Source organism: Crocuta crocuta, unplaced genomic scaffold (assembly GCF_008692635.1).
Source record: "Crocuta crocuta isolate KB4526 unplaced genomic scaffold, BGI_CrCroc_1.0 scaffold172, whole genome shotgun sequence".
NCBI classification, from domain to species: domain Eukaryota; kingdom Metazoa; phylum Chordata; class Mammalia; order Carnivora; family Hyaenidae; genus Crocuta; species Crocuta crocuta.
The window spans coordinates 7819717-7838701 of NW_027528872.1; the positions used below are offsets into that span (position 1 = coordinate 7819717).

At 50.9% G+C, this 18985-nt stretch overlaps 1 protein-coding gene across 1 annotated transcript in view; it reads right to left on the minus strand.

The window, feature by feature from the left end:
* Positions 1–18985, minus strand: part of PKNOX2 (PBX/knotted 1 homeobox 2) — a 310367-nt gene that overhangs the window by 56011 nt on the left and 235371 nt on the right. Inside the window, exon 6 of the mRNA XM_077756512.1 lies at positions 6001–6140. Within this exon, the coding sequence (XP_077612638.1) occupies positions 6001–6140 (140 nt within the window). The remainder of the gene's footprint in view (positions 1–6000; positions 6141–18985) is intronic.

An 18985-nucleotide genomic window follows, 5' to 3' on the forward strand; every position in this document is an offset into this window, starting at 1 on the left:
GGCTGCTTTCCAGTCCTGCCTCTGGCTGCCTCACTTCCCAGCATTTCTAGCATCTTCTAGGCTGACCAACCCCTGCTTGCATTTCCCCAAACATCTGACAGCAGCTAACACCTACAGAGCACTCACCAAATGTGGGGTTCTTTACTGAATACGTAATATGCATTCTCTCATGGATTCCTCATAACCGTCCTGATGAAGAGATAGTACCGCATTCTACAGATGCGGAAACTGAGGCCCAGAAAGGCTTAGTGCCCACGGTGGAGCCAGAATGTAAACCCAGGTGATCTAAACGTAAAGGTCAAGTTCCTAACTGTGAATTCCACCCCCCTGAATGCACCAGACTGCCTCTCATCCTGAACAGGCCACGGGGACACATACTGGCCCCTCTTGCTTCAAACATCCTCACCCCACCCCCAACCCACACAGCAAACACTGATCTGCGTGTCAGGTATTATCCCGTATTCTCTAATTTTAAGTCTAGCTAGTACTATTTTCTTTTTTACAGTTGAGAAAACAGAGGCTCAGCGAGATTAACTCGCCCAAGGTGACAAAGCTAGCGATCACCAAGTCTATTTCTAGAGCTCGTGGCACTGCCCAGCACAGCCATTCTCCTGCATTTACAACTCTAACTCCAGGGCTGCCGGGACCAAGCCCCGAGCCTCGGTGACCTTTACAAGGGTGGCCTCCATAGAGTGATCTGAACACTGCCACTGCCCTGTTCTGATCCTTCCCCAAGTGACTGTGGATTCATTCTAGAGGGGCCCAGTCTGGATACGACAGGGACAAGTAGAACACAGGGCTTTAGAAATATATATTGCTTTTACTGAACGAGAACTGGGCTCCAGCATGAGCTGCCCGGGGTAGTCTCGCACGGGTAGAAGCTTTGAGTCTGTGGTTGAGAAGGACAAGGCTGTCCTGAAGACCTACAAATGCCATAGGGCAAGGTCAAGATTCTGGAAGCTGGGACGCTGAAGAGGAGGCGAAGCCTGGTTTGATGTAGGGTTTCTGAAGCTTCCAGGAAGGAATTTTTGTTAACAGGTAAACCAAGAAGGGCCTGGCATCCACTTGGAGAAGGTGGGGACGTTGGGGTGAAGGCGGGGCCTTGCCCAAGCAGATGGGAAGAGACAGTGCTGGGTAGAAACTAGGAAGGAGAAAATTCACTGCCTTGGGGTTAAAAATGAAAAATCACAATTGCAAACGCCTACTCCGTGCTGGACACTGTTTGAAGCTGTTAATTCATTAAGAGAGAACATTTCAAATTTAGAACCCAGGAATAGACCATTCAGGCCCATGAGGATGATGGAGAAATGTAGGATCATGGCTAAAGATATGAATGAAACCGTTCCAAAGAATTGGTTAGAAGATGTACTGACCTCGTCAAAATCAGAAGACTGTGGGCGTGTAGCTTGCCTACCTGGGTGGGGGGTTGTACTTGCGGCAGGCAAGAGCCAACTGGGTGCCCCCTTGGCAACTCTGTTCAGCGGTATCCCGTTGGTAGTTTGAAATGGGCCATGGTGGGGGCGCCTGGGTGGCTCAGTTGGTTAAGCATCAGACTTCAGCTCAGGTCCTGATCTCACAGTTTGTGAGTTCAAGTCCCATGTTGGGGTCTCTGCTGTCAGCACAGAGCTGGCTTCAGATCCTCTGTCTCCCTCCCTCTCTCGCTCTGCCCCTCCTCTGCTTATGGTCTCCATCTCTCTCAAAAATAAACACTGAACAAATTTTGTAAAAAATAAAGAAATTGGCCATGATAGGAGCATTTCCACTGTGGAAATCAGCAAATGCTACACTCCATGGCTCTCTGTCACCTCGCCCCTGATAGCCAGCACGCCAGCCTAGAACGCTGGTGTATTTATGAGGTGCCGCCTAGCCTAGTTAATAAATCCATTCAACAAGCTCTCGTGCATACTGTGTCCAAGCTGCTGACTCTAAGGTATTGTATAGGGCACCAGGGATAGATCGATGAATAAAACAGACATAGACCCTGCCCTCATGGAGTTAACGATCTAGTGGGGGAAATAGAAACACTATTAATGAAATCAATTCAATTGTGAGCTGTGGCACAGAGGAGAAATACGGGGTGTGGGGGGGTGGGCAACAGCCAGCCACCCTCTCCACCTGCTCAGCAGCTCGATTCTCGGGCATTTTAAATTCAGAAGCAAAGTATGCTGCCCCCGCCACTCTCTCACTGCTCAGTCTGCAGCCTGGCATTTCCTGTCAATAGCAGGTAACTTCTGCGCTGAGTGGGCCCCTTTTCTCAGAGAGCTGTTCAGTCTCATGGGGGAGAACCAGAGCCTGAGCAGAGTTTTCTCAGCAAAGCGGACCTCCTCCCAGCCTCGCACCTGGCCAGGCCTAACTCCCTGCCACTCTTCTTGCTCCCCAGGACATCATGGTTTCCATGGGAACCCACTCACTTCAAACAGGAACTAAGGAGACTGGAGGGGAGGAGGGAGAGTGAAAGCTGGATTAACCCCACCCTCCTGGCCCTGTCTCTGCATGCCTGGCCATCAAACCACCAGGTCCCGGACAGCACCTGACACCGTCCACCCGCATGGAGGGATGGGGTGGGGTGGTCCAAGCAAAGTTTGAACTTCCTGGGGGAAAGCCCCAGGGCTGAGGTGGGGGGCTAGGGAAAGGGAGGCTTGCACTAGGTCCGAACATACGGTGGTCCTCACTGCACAGGGCATCCCCTCCTCAGACCCTCTCTCAGCTCTGTTCTTGGGCCACAAACACAATTACCCACCATGTGCATCCAATCATGGAATCTGTCTGGATTAGACTGCAATCATTAATCCGAGCGGGAGCTCCGGTTGCCTTGCTGATTAGCCCAGATGATGCTCTGGTATGATCCAATTAAAGACAGACTGCCTCCCCTCTCCCCCACCACACACACACACACACACACACACACACACACACACACACACACACACACACACATACTTTCCACATCAGAAGGAACCAATACATTTCATTAACACATCCTCATATACAAATAGAACCTCAGGGGCACTGGCAGGCTCCCTGGGCTCACAGGCACACCCCTCCTTTTTGTCACACTGTCCCTCTGCCACCCTGCAGAGGCTTGGTCTGAAAGGGGCCCCCTCCGCCCTTCCTTCATCTGTGGTTCCGGGAGGGGCCCCAGTGGGGTCTCCCAGAAGTCAGTGCTGGGCACTAATCTGAACTGAAAGAGCCTTGTTACATTTATTGACATAAAATGCTGACTCCCTGATGTGCTTTGGACCAGCCAGGCTGCCCCAAGGCAGGCAAATCTAATTAAAATTACCCGACCCTTCAGGAGGCTGAGCTCCCTCCCCGGTCATCCTGCAATGGCTGTAGAGAGAAGAGCTGGTACTAATGGGAGAGGTGTGGTTGTGGGGGAACACCCCGGGTCCCTGGGGCAGGAGAGACTGCGGAGAAAAGCCGGGCAAAGGTGCCAGTGTCAGCTCTCTCGGTTGTCCTGAGATGCTGGGCGGCCATGTTTGTCTGGGCAATTGGTGGCAACCAACCTGGGGTTCCTTCTTCACGGTCAGACAGCGACAGAGAAAATTGGGGCAAATGCCGAGGGCTGCTGGGGGCTCAGCCCGGTGGGAGAAGTTAAGGCTTGGGTGCGAAGGTGAGCGGTTAACAGTGTTGGTTGGAGGACCGTCTGGGCCTTTATGTTTCAAGTGACATCATGATGAACAGCTCCCATGGGAGAGGTGACCCACGTCTCCCACAGGTTGGCCTGGGAGGGGGACACGTGGAATGGGCCTGGGACCTTGGGAAGGGCTAGGGAGCCCATCTGCTTTGTGTCACAGAGCCAGGTGCTCACATGAGCTCTCTCAATGACCTACTGAACCCCCCGGTTAGCTTCTGTCCTGAAACCAAAGCTCACAGAGGTAAGTACACAAAATGAGGTGGGACTCAAGCCTGGGTTTCCAGGAACTTTTTGTCATATCACCAATCAGGCACCTTTCTAGACTATGATCTGTGCTCATTACAGGAGAGTGTCCCCTGTCTGCGAAGATGCCTGGGTCGATGCACACAGGTCACATGGTGTGAGCAGGGCCGAGAGTCTGCGTCTTTAAACAGCTCCCAGGGGATCCAGGGCTGTTAGCCACTGGGCCATACTATGGGTAGCAATGACCTACATGGAGTATGATGACTGTAAGCCCCAAGCCATCAGAGCATCAGGAGGTTTTCAGACGCCACGGTACTCTCCCTTCTCACGCCCCTCACAAAAGCACAAGCCCACCTCAGGGTTTAATGTCCAGGTGGTTGTGCAGCCTCATCTCCCCACAGCAGGCGCTCTGGCCACTGGCCATTCTGGGAACACGGAGGCTCTGCTCTGTCTGGAAGGCCCTACTCTAGCACATTTCTCTTCCTGGTGGACTCTCGTACTAGCCTTTAAGATCAAACTCAAATACTGCCTCCTCAGTGAAGCCTTCTCTGTTAAAGCCCTGACCACACTGTGTTGATTTCTCGTCTGCCTATTTTTCTGTCCCTGGAGAGACGGGGAAGAGCCCACGTGCCTGCTTTGATGGGTTTACCCTCTCTTGCCTGAAGTCCAGCTCAGCGCCTCCACTTATTAATAGTAAGGGTTCGATAAACGAGTGCGAAGGAAGGGGAGTCAGGAGGACGGGAGTGCCCAGTCTCCCTGACAGGTACTGTGACCAGATGTGGGAATTCCTCGGGGTCCAAAGCAGAGTTCTTTCCTGGCATGCAACCAGGCCTGCCCTGTGCACTGGGCAGAGTCGGGCACAGGCATGGTGACTTCTTCCGGCAGGGCTGGGAAAGACCCTTGCGGCGGGACCTGTGGATCAGGGCTCACTGCTCAGGACTCCGTGTTGGCATTAGAGGCACTCAGCTCATCCGAGTAACTAAAAATAATGCCAGCGATAATGATAATAACAGCAGTAATTACCACCATTACCATAAAAGCACTGTCACTACGGGGAGGAGTGAGGCAGGAATCAATCTCCTTCCCGTTCGTCTCAGCCAGACCGTTGCCCATGTGACGGATATTGGCACCTGCTGCAGCGTGTGTCCAGCCACAGGGAAGATGCGCTGGCTGATACACATGAATGTATGTGCTCACACAAGCGAGCATGAGCAAGGGTGTCACCTTAATATTGAATGCCGACTCGGGCATCTTTTCTGGTGGCGTGGGTGCCCCAAAGGAAAAACAATGACTAACGTATCTGCTGGGGCTTCATTCAGGGCGGCTCTCAGAGGACTGCATCTTGTCAACCACATGGACACCCCAGACAGCCCCTGGGCCCCTCCCAGCCCCCGCCCCCCCCCCCCGGAACATTCAGGGCCTGGCCCTGCTCTTGGCTGCCAGCTCTCTGAAAACTCCCCATCTGGAAGCAGGGTACCAGAATGTACACAGCCACACATCACACCTCTCGCTATAAAACAAAGACAGTCATGGATCAAAAAAAAAAAAGAGGACCGGCTGCATTAGATCCCCCTGGAATGCTTTTTAAAAATTCATATTCCTCTTCCTAGAGCTTGACCTACTGATTCAGCATTTCTGAGCATGGAGCCCAGAAATATGCATTTTAATAAGATCTCCCAATGGGTTTCAGGCACGCTAAAGTTTGTGTAATGCCACGTCCTAGACGGGACCAGCAGACGGCCAGTGTGCTTGCTGGAGTGAAGCACAGAGGGGACATGCAAGCAGGCAGCAGTTTGCTGAGCAGAGCGTTTCTGATGCTCAAGGGGGCTCAGTCCCCAGCTGGGATGAGGAAAGGGTCCTTCTGGAAGATATTGCCTGGGCCCTCTTGGTCCTCACCAGACAATCCCAGGAAGCTAGCATCAACCCACATTGGTTGGCCAGCTGAGGGATGTCCAGGTTGATTTGAGAGAGAAGGCGGTAAGGACAGCAGCTGTTGGCCATTGTCTTTATGTGCCCACCCGCTGGCCTGTGTTCTCCTCTCCCAGGGCTGAGCTGGGCCAGAGGCTGACTTGGGGTGGGGGTGGGGGGTGGCTTCCCAATACAGCTGAAGCATCTCCTACCTGTACACAGCTCGCTTGTCAGCCTCCAGCTGGGCCTGGGGGTCAATGGGGGCACTGGGCACAGGTGTGCTGGCAGCAGCTGAGGGTGCGGAGATGTGGACAGCCTGGGTCTTAGAGGGCGCCTGAGCAGTTGCTGTCATCTGCAGAGAGAGAAAAGGGGAGGAGGCAGGTTAGTATGGCCCGGACACCTGGTTCCCCAGCTGGAATTGGGGGGCCTGCCTCAGCCAGTGGTATCTGCATGTGAACAGGAGAATGTGTGCAAGGGAATTGTGAGTTTGCAACCAGCATCTGTTTGTTTGCGTGCTACAGTGAGAAGGAGGCAACCTCTAGGTGAGAACATTCTAGAGAATAATTAAGGAGCCTACAAAACTGGGTGGTGCACCAGCACTCTTTAGAAGAGACGACTGATTCTTCTTAATGCAAATTAGGGTGGCTACCTCTGCCAAGAAGCAGAAGAAACCAAAATGATGAACCCTTTAAATTGTGCCTATAAGTCATTTGGGCTGGACTGGGCAGTAGGAGTTGACTTGATGACTTTGGAGAGCAGAAAAAAAAATTAGCTCAATCAGTTCTCATTTGGGAAGAGGTTTAGTCCATGTAACCCAAGCCAGAAGTAACCATTTTAATGGTTTTGATTGATCATCGAACAGGTCTCCAAATTTGATTTACCTGGGTGTTTGGAGACAAGCAGGTTTTAGTGGACACTGGACAGATTTCTGTTCTCAGCCACAACAAACATTCAGGGCAGGGATTTTCGTCCTACGTAATGTTTTTGAAGGTATCCCTGTGCCCCCAATTTTGTGCCAATCAGAGCAACTCCTTTTAATGTTATATGTTGGGCTTTCTGTATAAAATTAAAAAAAATTTTTTTAATGTTTTATTTATTTTTGAGAGAGAGGGAGAGTCAGCACAAGTGGGGGAGGGCCAGAGAGAGAGGGAGACACAGAATCTGAAGAGAGGCTCCAGGCTCTGAGCTAGCTGTCAGCACAGAGCCCGACATGGGGCTTGAACCCATGAACCACGAAATCATGACCTGAGCCGAAGTCAGACGCTCAACTGACTAAGCCACCCAGGTGTCCCTGTATAAAATTTTATGAAATGATTAGATTTTTGATAACTACCCTTATAGAGTTTAATGCTTTTTATAATATATTCTCCTTAGTCAAATGGATCCCTAAAATGTCATGAATGATGACCATGCCTCAACTATTCTTTTTTTTCCGGCCCATCCATAGTACCAGTGTCGTTGGGCTTGGTACACTTGTCTGCCTTCCCCACTGAAGCCTTGGTGGCACCTTCATCCGTAGCTCCCAGATGACACAGAGTACGTGCTTGGCCTTTGTTGAGAAAATGAATGAATGAATACATCTTAAAAGAATCGAATGTTGTATAGCTGGAATGCTTATCATACAATCTAGGTCTCTGCTTTCTGGAAGAAAAAGTATGGTTCTTGCATCAGCCCAGGCACATCATTGCTCATGCTGCTGCTATGATCCCCAAGACACTTGGTTTGCTTTTGCTGTTTCATTTTCTTAAGGTCTCTGCTCAGATGCCACGTCTTCAGAGTGAAATAGGGCCCCTCAGTTCCTTCCCATGCCCTTACTCTGCTTCACTCTATAGGCCTTTCTATGATCAGATACTATATATCTACTTGCTTATATTCTCTCCTATTCTCAATTAACTTAAGCTCAAAGATGGCCTGATTAGCAGCTGTATTCCTAGAGCCCAGAAAAGCCTGGCACTAGCAGATACTCAATAAATATTTGTTGAATGAATGAATGTATGAATGAATGATAGGTAGTGAATGAGATCTTTCATGTCTGAAAAAAGACATATCTGCTTTAATGTACTGGCTCCGCATCATACTTCGTTAGGAAGAAACACCCTTCTCATTGTTGGCTGAACTGGGGAACTCTCCCAAACTCAACATCAGAGGCTAGACATAGCATCAACTGTTAAGCCTGCAGGCAATGGCTTGAATCCTGCGCTCTCTCATTATTAGCCTTTGACCTTGGGCAAATCTTTTGTCTTTCCTAAACTCTTATTTTCTCATCAGCAAGCCAATTGGTGTCATTTTAGGATCCATAAGTATTTTTTTTAAAGTTCACATAGTATTATTAGGAGGTTTTTTTAAAAAATGTTTATTTATTTTTGAGAGAGAGACAGAGCATGAGTCGGGGAGAGGAGGGGCAGAGAGAAAGAGGGAGACACAGAATTCAAAGCAGGCTCCAAGCTCTGTGCTGACAGCTCAGACTTGAGGCTTGAATCCATGAACTGTGGGATCATGACCTGAGCTGAAGTTGGATGCTTATCTGACTGAGCCACCCAGGTGGCCCTAGGATCCACAAGTATTAAAGAGATGCTATAAGGATAAAAGTAGAAACAAATGTTCCAGTTTTCAAACTAGGGAAAGAAGGTGGAATCAGAAAAACTAAATACTGCTAATCTTCACATTGAGCAGGGACAGTTTCTTCCATCCACTAATGCAAATGGTCATTTCTTCAAATATTTCCTAAGTTGTTGGCAATTCACTGGGCACTGTGCTAGGTAGGCACTGAGGTCCCAAGGATGAGTGCCTGTTCTCATGGAACTCAGTTTCTGGATTTAACACGATGACTACTCTGACAGGCAAGGAAACCATACGGACAGTGACCTCAGCAAGGCACTTCCCACGACAGCCTTGAGGAAGCCATGGACAGACGCACTGGCGGACCACTGTGTGGATTAGTAAGGTATACCCAGAGGATGACGTTTAAAGGATAGAGGTCTGCTTGAGGGAGGCTTCTAGGACACATGCTTTCTCCTTAGCCCTCTTCTTCAATATTTTTATCGGTGATTTAGAGGGTATCTGAAGACATGCTCACCAAATTTATAGGTGACAGGAGACTGAGATCCAAAAGATCTTTACAGATTTTGGCCACAGGCTAAGTTTAATGAGATTAATTTTCATCACCTAAGTTGGAATGTAACACTTCTAACACTTGGGCCAAAAAATAAAATCAATAATATAAGTGCAGAACAGGAGCGACAAGGTTTAATAGCAATGTTTGAGTTGACAGAAGGCTCAATACGTCCAAAGTGTAATGTGTCTGTCAAAAAAGCCAAGACAAGCAGCCTAACCTCATGCTATCTGAGGATGCATTAACAGAAGTATGACTCACACAGAACCTCTAGTCTCTTTCGTTTCTGCTGAGACCCGTGGAGGAGAATGCGCTCGGAGGATTGATCAGGCTGGTGGAGGCATTCTGTCCCATGTCGTGGGAGAAATACTTGAATCTGGGATAGGTAAGGTAGATTGGAGGGTCAGGGATAGGTGGGATACGAAAGCGCCCTCTGAATATCGGAACAAGGGGTCCAATCACATCAGCTTTGCTCTGCATGCCCCAAGGGGTCAGACGACAAGCAATTCATTCAATCTGTATTGAATGGAGAGAGATTTGGGCTCAACCCACATAATACATTTCCAAGCCCTGGAATGGGCTGCATCCAGGAGGCGGTGAGTTTTCACTACGGCAGGGGCCAAGCAGAGACTGGTCAGCTGGGCCCCTATGGAGGGGAATGGATGCTCCAGCTGGGTGGCCTCTGAAGTCCCCACACTGACAGGCTCGGACACATCCAGGAACTCTAACAATCACTGCCCGCTGCACGGGGCTGACAAGAGGCTCAGATGAGATGGTCTACAGTAGGTAGGAATGCTTGGGAAACTCTGAAGGGCTCCCAAGATGGCGGGGTGGTTGTTGTCACGAAACATGATTTCCAAAATGTGCTTCTGTTCTGAAGCAGGGCAGAGCTATGGCCGCAGAGCTGGTTTCGGGGTGAAGTGTAGGGGAGTTTGGTATGCCCCTGCCTTGCCCACTAAGGGTGTATTTCCTCGTGTCCTTGAAGGAATCCACAAGGGACCTCTGTGAAGATGGGCTAGGGGAGACAAGGATGAGGGGAGATACTCCTTTTCCTCTCACCTCCCCTTTCTAGGCAGGACTGCTGGGGTATGGACACACAAGCAGAGAATAAGAATAAATTAAAGGCAGCCACCTGCCAGCAAGCATCCCCAGAGGCCCCAGCTGAGAGGCAGTTCTTGGTGCTCAGGGAGGGTTGGGGGCGGGGGGAGAAGAGAGCAGATCTGCTCTGAGCTGGACAGTGATTCAAATTTATTTAGCTCGGCGGGGAGGGGCAATTCAGCAAACTCTGCATTTCTCCAGGTTTGGAGAACCTCCAAATGGATCCCCTTTTCTAGCCAGAGACTTCCATTTCCCAAGAACTGGAGCTCCAAAGGAGCGGCCCCCAGCAGCTGGCTCAGGGCCTGGAGGAGGGGGCACATTGTGGAGGTTCTGGGAGGTTCCTGGGCGGCACATCCAGAGCAGGAGCAAGGGAGAGGCTGGACAGACCAGGGGCAGGGTAGGGTCATTAAGTGACATGAAGTGCTGGAGCTCCCTGGTTCTGGCTGGTGAAAGCAACTGATAAATCTTCTGGACTTTTGTGAGCTGGTTGGTATCACACCAGTGGCTCGAAAGTGGCCCGGTTGAGCATTTACACCATGGAAATTGGCAAATGCTCCAAAACGGGGCCTCTCTCCAAGCTCCACCCAGAGAACTGGCTGTCAGCCACTTGCTTGCACACCTCATGTCAGGCATTCTCTCCAGGTAACTTTGTCTGATTCTCCTCTGTCTGGCACGTAAAGAAACTAGCTGTACACATGCCACATGGGCACTTGGTATGTTTACAGCTGGTCCCAGAGCAGGCCACTCCGGATTCCAAGCCATGCTACAAGGAGACCTCAGGGCACTCTGGGACTTCTGCCAAACGGGGGTGGCCATGGCTTTGCCCAGACGCGTAGACAGTCCCTGTTCGACAAGGAGAACTGAGGTGCAGAGGAGAGGTAAAATTGAGCAATGTCTTGAAAGCCTTCTGGAAGATCAGAAAGGTCTCAGCGAGTGGAAGGACCAGGGAATCTGAAGGCCTGGCTTTGATGCTCCTCTATCAATGATTAGCCAGATATCTGGGGGCAAGTTTCCTGACCTCTTTGACCCTGGGTTTTCTTATCTGTAAAATGTAGAGGAGCCTCCCCCCCAAGGTGGTTCCATCAGTTTAAGGGTCCAACTCTTGGTTTTGACTCACATCGTGATCTCACAGTTTTGTGAGTTCGAGCCCCACATCGGGCTCTGCGCTCACAGTGCGGAGCCTGTTTGGGAGTCTCTCCCTCTCTCTTTGCCCCTCCCTCGCTTGCGCTGTCTCTGTCTCTCTCAAAATAAATAAATAAGCTTTAAAAAATGTGAAAAATAAAGCAGGGGATAATACCTACTACACAGGCTGTGAGGAGTAATCAAGAGAACAGGGCAATGGCTAATGGACAGGGAAGGGGGCAGGAGGAGACAGGGTGCGGTGAGAGCCCACACAGGGCTCTAGGGTTCACCTTACGGTCCTTCTTTTGGGGCAAAGACCTTGGGGCCACCACTCCATGCTTTTTCCTCCCATAAAAGCTCTAACCACTGGACCTCTCTCCATCATTCAGCCGGAAGCAGCACTGCTTAAGCTTGGAGCCAAAGGGCCCTGCCCAGATTCTTGGTGTGAAACACCTTGAGATGGAAGTTCACGATCCCGGCCCCCATCTGAAAATGGACTGGAATGAGCTGACAATTGTAAACTGTGTGTCCTGGAAGGGAAAATGTGCAGGCAAATCAGTCAGCTTCTGTCTCTGACCATCTAGTCTGACCCCGAAAACGAGTAGGACATGCTCCGTGGTGTGCTTTGAGAGGTGCTGCTGGTGTGACAGGCTCCTCTCCCCTACCTGCTCCCGCTGCCCTCTCTGACACTGGAAAGCCCATCCGTGCTTTCGTTTCTGCTGAGCGCCACCCTTTCCCAGCTGTAGGAGGAGAGTGGCACATTGTGTTCTAATGAGCTAATAAAATACCTCTATAGGCTTTCATGTCCGACAGTCGTCCTGTGCAATAAGTTCATGTCATCCTCATTTTGCATGAGAAAACTGAAGCCCACAGAGGTGAAGAAATTGCCGGAGATCACAGTTTACACAAACTGTTGGGGCCAGAACTAAGAGCTTTTTTTCTTTGAAGAGGAGAATGGGAAGACTCCTTGCTTCCCTATCAAGTGACAAAGGCAGAAAGGAAGGGAGCCAGAATCGGGCTCCATGCTGGTGGGTCTTCCATGCAATCACTTGTCCCCAGTGCGGTGCAGCTTGTCCACAACACCCAAGAGGCCTCCCGTATGCAAAGTCAGTCCCCAAACACTAGTCATGGGTCATGCCGGAAACAGTCCTCCTGTGCGGAACCCAAGCAGGAAGGTATGCATCGAAGGTGGCTCACTGCTGCTGAGTTCACATCCCTGGGAGGCTGCAGAGGAAGGAGCCTGTGACAGAGGTGGAGAAGCCTGATCCCATGGGGCTTCAAGCCTGCCATCACTGCTGGCTGCCAGCTTCCAATCAGGACCCCTCTCTTTTGCTCCTGGGAGGTGGGGGCAGGTGACTCAGGATGAGGGACGACACCTGAGTCCTTCTAACACCCCACAGAGGTAGTTTGCAGGAGACACTGGCATCAGGTAGCGCTGAATCCCACCTTTGCCACTCAGCACTGGGCAACCTTGCATATGTAACTTTACCTTTCAGGGCTTCAGTTTCCTCATCTGTGAAATGGTGGTGATGCTTCCTACCTCCCTCCCACCAGTCACCACTGTCGTGAGGATTGCTGCATCCTTCAGTGGGTGCTCCTGAGCCCCGGTGACGGCCAGGCCCATATGCCCTGTGTTCCGTGGCCCCGAGCACGCGGTTTGGCGCGAGTACTTACTTGCCTCTCTCATCAACTAGACAGCAGGACACTGTAGGGCACTGGCTATGTCTTTGTTTATGACTATAGGCTCAGTGTTTGATAGTGAGAGTATCTAAAATATCTAGAGAATACAGGAATGGCTGGTGTGGAGTAGACAGGCTTCCCACCAAATGATACCTTTTTAGCTGCAGGTTTACTTTCTTGACACCAAATGCCTTGGGTCATAGAAGGGAAGTCACGGTTCCTGCCTGTGTATCGTTTGGCAGCGGCGGGTGTCCCACCCAGGGCTGGAGACCATGGGACATAGTGTGATGTACAGGCATGAGCATTTACTTCAGACTTGACTCTCTGTCTGTGCGACTTGGGCAAGTTACTCAACTTTTCTGATCCAGGGCCCTCAGCTACAAAATGAGAGTAATAATACCTAAGGTGCAGTGTTGTTTGAATTAAATGAGATAATATACGCAATGCAGCTGGCACCTAATTGCATATGGTAGTTATCATTAATATAATCCACAATCTGCAGCCCCTGGAGTTGGCCTCTGTTGCTTCTGTACCATGGGCTGCCTGGGGGGCGGGGGTCCTGCCTCTGTGGAAGGAGCCCACTCTCTTGAAAGCACACGGGGCAGTGGGGCAGGCTTGGGGTCAGGCACAGGGAGAGGGGGCCATGGTGTTGTGGAAGGAGACATCACTCTTCATCAGCTGTTACTTTGGGTGAGTGACTCAGTTCCCTGAGCCTCAGTTTCTCCATCAGGTACACGTGGAGCTAAAATCTCATTCCCCGGGGCCACGGTGAAGCCATATGTGAGGGTGAAATGCACATGGTGGAGTTGGTTTCTAAGTGTGTTTATGATCCCTTTTTGTTAGTCTTCTCTCTCAATCCAAACTCCACTCCCTGTCCATACCCTGCCCTGGACACCTGAGCACCCATGCTTCCTGTGTCACCCAACATATGCCCTCCCACCCCATGTGTGACCTTGCTCTTTGTGACTCCAACACCCAAGAACCTCTCCCAGAGTCCTTTGTTCCAACCCGAGACAGCCTAGGCCTGCACCTTCTCAGTGTGACTCAGCAGGGACACTCCTCCAAAGAGGAAAGCCCTTCTTCTGAGGCCTCCACCCGACCCGGGCAAGGTGGGTGCTGCCCGGGCCCGGTGCCTGCCCCACCAGGCCACAGAAGCACTGCGTCATGGAGAACAGGGGGGGCCGCATGGGCCTGGCCCACCAGGGGCCGCTGGGGCGCCAGCAGGGCAGGGCTGGGCTGGGCTGGGCTGGGCTTGCCCGCGAGCTGGCACTCTCTGTGGTAACTGGGCAAGCTGGCAGGGCGGGATCTGGTTCCCTCACAACCAGGAGAGAGTCCAAGGACCTGGGAGGAGGTCAGGGCTTGACGCTATTTGGTAAACATCAGGTTTGGCCCCAGTAGGTGGGAGGCAGCAGGGGGCAAGGCCAAAAAATCATGTTTTTGTGGGAAGGGCACAGCCCACAGGGGGCTCCAGGCCCGGGCGTGCCCACCGACCCTGGTCTTGTCTCCGGTACAGCCCCCTCCCCTTACGCTGTACCCCAATCAGACCCTACCATGTAGGGCTGCCTGAACATGCCTGATGATTTACATGCCTTTGCTCCCACAGCTGCCTCAGCAGGAAATGTCCACATTTCCCAGGTCTCCCTTCCTCCGTCCCTCCTGTATGTAAACCTACCCCTCTTTCAGGGCTCAGCTGGAGCATTAAGTCTCCCCAGAAGCCTTTCCAATGCTCCACACTCCCCAGGCCTAGGTAGCCTGGACACTCGGCTCATCTGTGTAAGCCTCGAACCTTAACGTCTGTAACGTTTTGGGACCCTTAATGGTCCGTCTTCCTGAGCGGACTGGTTCCTTAGCTCCCATTACCATGACCCACTCCCAGTAGGCTCTCAATGTGTTTGTTAAATGACTGAATGACAGATCCGGGTGAGGGAATGAGTGAGAGAGGTGTTAAAAGGCTCAGTGTCGGCAAGGATTCCTCTCAATGTCCCCCCACCCAGTGAGAACTGGAGGTGTGTGGGGGGGGTGATGAGGAGGGAAGAGCAGACAGCGGAGCCAGGGAAACCCAATGTAACTTGAAGGGGCTCCTGGAATGGCAGGCCCTACAGGTCACCTACATTCTGATCGCAGGGCCACCTGAATGGAACAAACCACAGAGAAATTACTCCGTGGTGTAAAATGAGGGGTCGTAGCTAATTAATTAGGTTTAAAAAGGTTAGTAGGCAGTGGTTTACAAAATGAGGCTTGTAAAATGTTCACTGCCCCTGGCTGCCCTTCTGGGGTGTTACTGACATGTGGCTAATAGGAGGAAGGCTGTGAACTTACATCTGAGTCTCACTTCCCAGTTTCGGGCGCTTTCCTGGCAACTATCTGCTCCCCACCCTTGCCGTCCTTCTCTGGAGAGCCCTCACCTGTATAAACCAGTAGTTTCCAGTACAGTTAGCAGGTATATCAGAATCTCAGTGTGTGTGCGCGCGAGTGTGCGCGCATGCGCGAGGGGGTGTGTTTAGAGCTAGAAACAAATATCTGATATGCCGACCACATTCCTAATAAAAAGCAATTAAAGTTCAACGCAATCTTGGCTACTGAAGATGTACAGAAGAGAGTGAGTGAAAATCAATGTCAGGATCATGCAGAGAAGGAGGCAGGGAAAGAGCAGTCTGCTTTTCATGCCCACACTTTCAACCATCCTGTGAGGCAGGGAGGGCACAAGTTATTCCCATTTTACCGACGCCGAAACTGAGGGCCAAAACGGACCATAAGCTCCCTTAGGGCACGAACTATTCCTTTCGTATCTCCAGTACTTAGCACAAGGTCTGCAAGATCAAAGAAAGCTCTCGATGTTTATTGAATAGATGTGTGGATGAAAGAGATCGTACTGAAATGACTGGCCTAAATGTGTGTAATTCATCAGCAGTGCCACTGGGCCAAGGACTAGGATTCCTGAATTTCTTTTTTTTAATTTTTTTTAAGGTTTTTTTTTATTTATTTCTAGAGAGAGAGAGAGAGCGTGAGCAGGGGAGGGTCAGAGAGAGAGGGAGTCACAGACTGAAACAGGCTCCAGGCTCTGAGCTGGCAGTCAGCACAGAGCCCGACGCGGGGCTCGAACCCACGAACCGTGAGATCATGACCTAAGCGAAAGTCGGACGCTTAACCGACTGAGCCACCCAGGCGCCCCAGGATTCCTGAATTTCTATCACGTGGAGTCATCCCACTTCTCTGGACCACAACTCCAGGGACAGCAAGCACCCTTGGGGCCTTGCTCACCCATCCCCCTCCCTCTAGGCCATTGCAGACACCCTAGCTCCTAGAAAATCACACAGGAAAGGGAGGCAAAGAAAGTTCAAGTGCTCATCAGGCCCGCTGCGGACTTTGATCACCTGTTCCCTGATTTATTTTAAGCTTCATGTACTTGGGCCACGAAGTACTATTTTTGTAGCTGTTTGGGGCACTCATCTCCTGCTTGGAGGCGCCAGGATAGACAATAAAATCTCTGTGTTTTTGATAAATATCAGAATTGAGGTATAAGTTCATCAAATAAAAAACCTAGACAAGACCGGTAGAGTTTGTCTTCAGAAGCTTAGCAGTCCTTTTGCTCCCTTACCATCTCCTAAGTGTGTGTGTGTGTGGGGGGGAGGCGGGGGGGGGGCACAGAGGCCTGTAGGCTGCTTTGCCTTTTCCACACTGAGGAATGAAGGTGTTGAGTGAGCTGGAGTTCAGGGACATGTCTGGTTTAAAAACATGGGTGGCCCAAGCAGGCCAGGGAGAGAGGTCACTGTGCACAAAGGGAAGAAAGACCCGGTAAAAAATAAAAAAGAAAGAGAAGAGTCCATTTCTGATGAGTCAAAGCAAGGGAAGGCAGGTCGCCCATAGGGTCCCTGGGGTGTTGCCCCCAGGGGCGGAGGGGGCCGTCAATCACGACCACAGAAAAGGCTTAGGGGGACTTTCAAAGCTGCTGAATTAACTCTATTGCTGCAAAGCGAATGTGTTTCACAGGCAGCTGAGCAGAGGGCCTTGCAAGGCAGGGGGCTCTAGCCCTTCAAGAGATGAGAGGAATGTAAAGTGTGAAAACATCTGAACTCGCTCTGCCCGTCACAGCTGCGTGGCCTGGATGGGGGCCATTCACAGCCAGGGGCCCCTGACACCCCCTCTGCCTCCAGCTAATGAAACCAGCATGGGGATCCTAATGACTGATCAAAGCCCATCCAGCTTCCCCAGGACGTCAGTTCCCCAGCCCTGCCTGGAGTGGGAACGGTGCTCTGAGAGGGAGGGAAAGAAGGTACCTGGGGAGACGCCAGAGGTGGGTCTGGCCTGGCCTGGCCTTCGCCTTCCTCTCGAAGGGGAGGTGAGACAGCGTCTTTCTGACCCCAGATCTCCATGCACAGTGTTCTGGGGCCTGAGCACCAGTCCCCTCGCTCTGGGGGCTGCAGGAGGACGGAAGGGGACGGAAGAATGCAGCTTCTGCCAAAGGGGCCCCAGCAAATGCTTGACTTCCTTCTGAAATGAGCTTCCCATACTGGGTCCTGATCCAAGAGTTCTGACTTGGCCTGCCTTGCCTCCCTCTGGTCACTCACGAGGCCGCATCCTGGGTGAATGACCCAAACATGGTTAGTATCACGCCATCATCAAGTCACGCTACCTACGTACCAGTTTGCTGCTAAAGTGGTAACTGAGTGCCCATATCCACAGGGGGCTGTGCCTAGCGGGACAGACCAGGACCTGCCAGGATGTCTGCTTTCCGGTCAAATGCTCATACAGCCCGACACACTGGGGACACGCAGACAGAGGAATACTAAACATTGAATACATGCACAAATAGACCAGATAAAATATTTGTCTTGCCTATAAGCCAAGGGCAAAGATATTTGTGGAACGGTAGGTATGTGTCTGTGTTTGAGGAAGAGTGGGGGGAGGCTGCTGATAGCAGGGGCTGGTGTGTGTGGGTAAGGGGAGGGAGGGAAGCTATTGCTTTCATGATTAAATCCGAACAGTTTCCTGAATTTGCTGGTGGAACTGCAGAAGGGAGAAATTTCCTTGGTGTGGACATTGCATGTGGACTGTTACAGGAAGTTGAAGAACTTGAATGACATTCAGAGGTGAAGACAGAACACATGAATGAAGGGTATATGCCCAGAAGGAGTGAGAAGGTGATTGTGTTACCTTGAAGATTCTGGGGTGTGTGTGGGGGACTTGCTGGGAGGGGACAATAGTAAAGAACATAACTTTTAGAGTTCCATTAAGATTGGAGGGTGGGGGGGGCAGGTTGGGGAGGTGGGAAGAGGGGGTTGGGCAAGTCCAGGTGACAGATGGCCAGGCTGGCTGTTGCAGAGATGCCGAAGAGGGAAAAAGAGTGATGTAGGAATTAACAGCAGTATTGAACAGGGGGACCACACACCTAGCTCATATCCAGGTCTCCCTGGAGACAATGCTTTCATTAAACAACCATTGTTGAAGTCCCCAGTCCCCAGGGGACTTGCCCCTACCTCTCAAGGCATAAAGTGACATGATGCTGGAATCGAAGTACTGTAGTTAGACAACAGAGGGCGCTGCGACTCTAACAGAAGCTAACCAGAAGCCACCAGAAGGAGGAAGCAGGCCACAGGAAGGGTTTCAGTGGGTTGTTGGTTTTGCACAGTCTGCCTTTAGTGCACAATAAACACGGAGTGACATCCTTACAAGTAATCACAAAGCTTCCCCAGGATGGACTGAAACAGAACTAAAGGGCCAGAGACTGCTTGGCCACCATTCCACTTGGCTTGTGCCCAGATAGCGTGGGTCCATAACCATTAATGGTTCTCTCCTGAAATGGAAGGAAAAAAAAAAACCTCCCTCATTTTTAATAACTTTATTCCCCAAACTTCAAAAATGAAATTGCCAAGTTAAGAACTTGCCTTGAAAAAAAAATTCTAATTTATTATAAAGAAGGTCCGGGGCTTGGGAATTTTTTAATGCAGATTCCTAATTTTCCAAAGTGAGATTCTCCTGTGCATTTGAATAGATTATGCTCAGTATTGCTAGCCCTTAGCACAACGGGAACATTATTAAAACGATTGCATGGGTCTCAGAGGAAGGGCTCTGCTTCTCGCTTCCTTTTTCGTTTTGGGGACTTCGTATCAGAGACTGTCCATTTTTGCCTGCGGAAGAAACTGGATTTCCAAGGAGGTGACAGAGAGATGTGCTTAGCTGTCTGG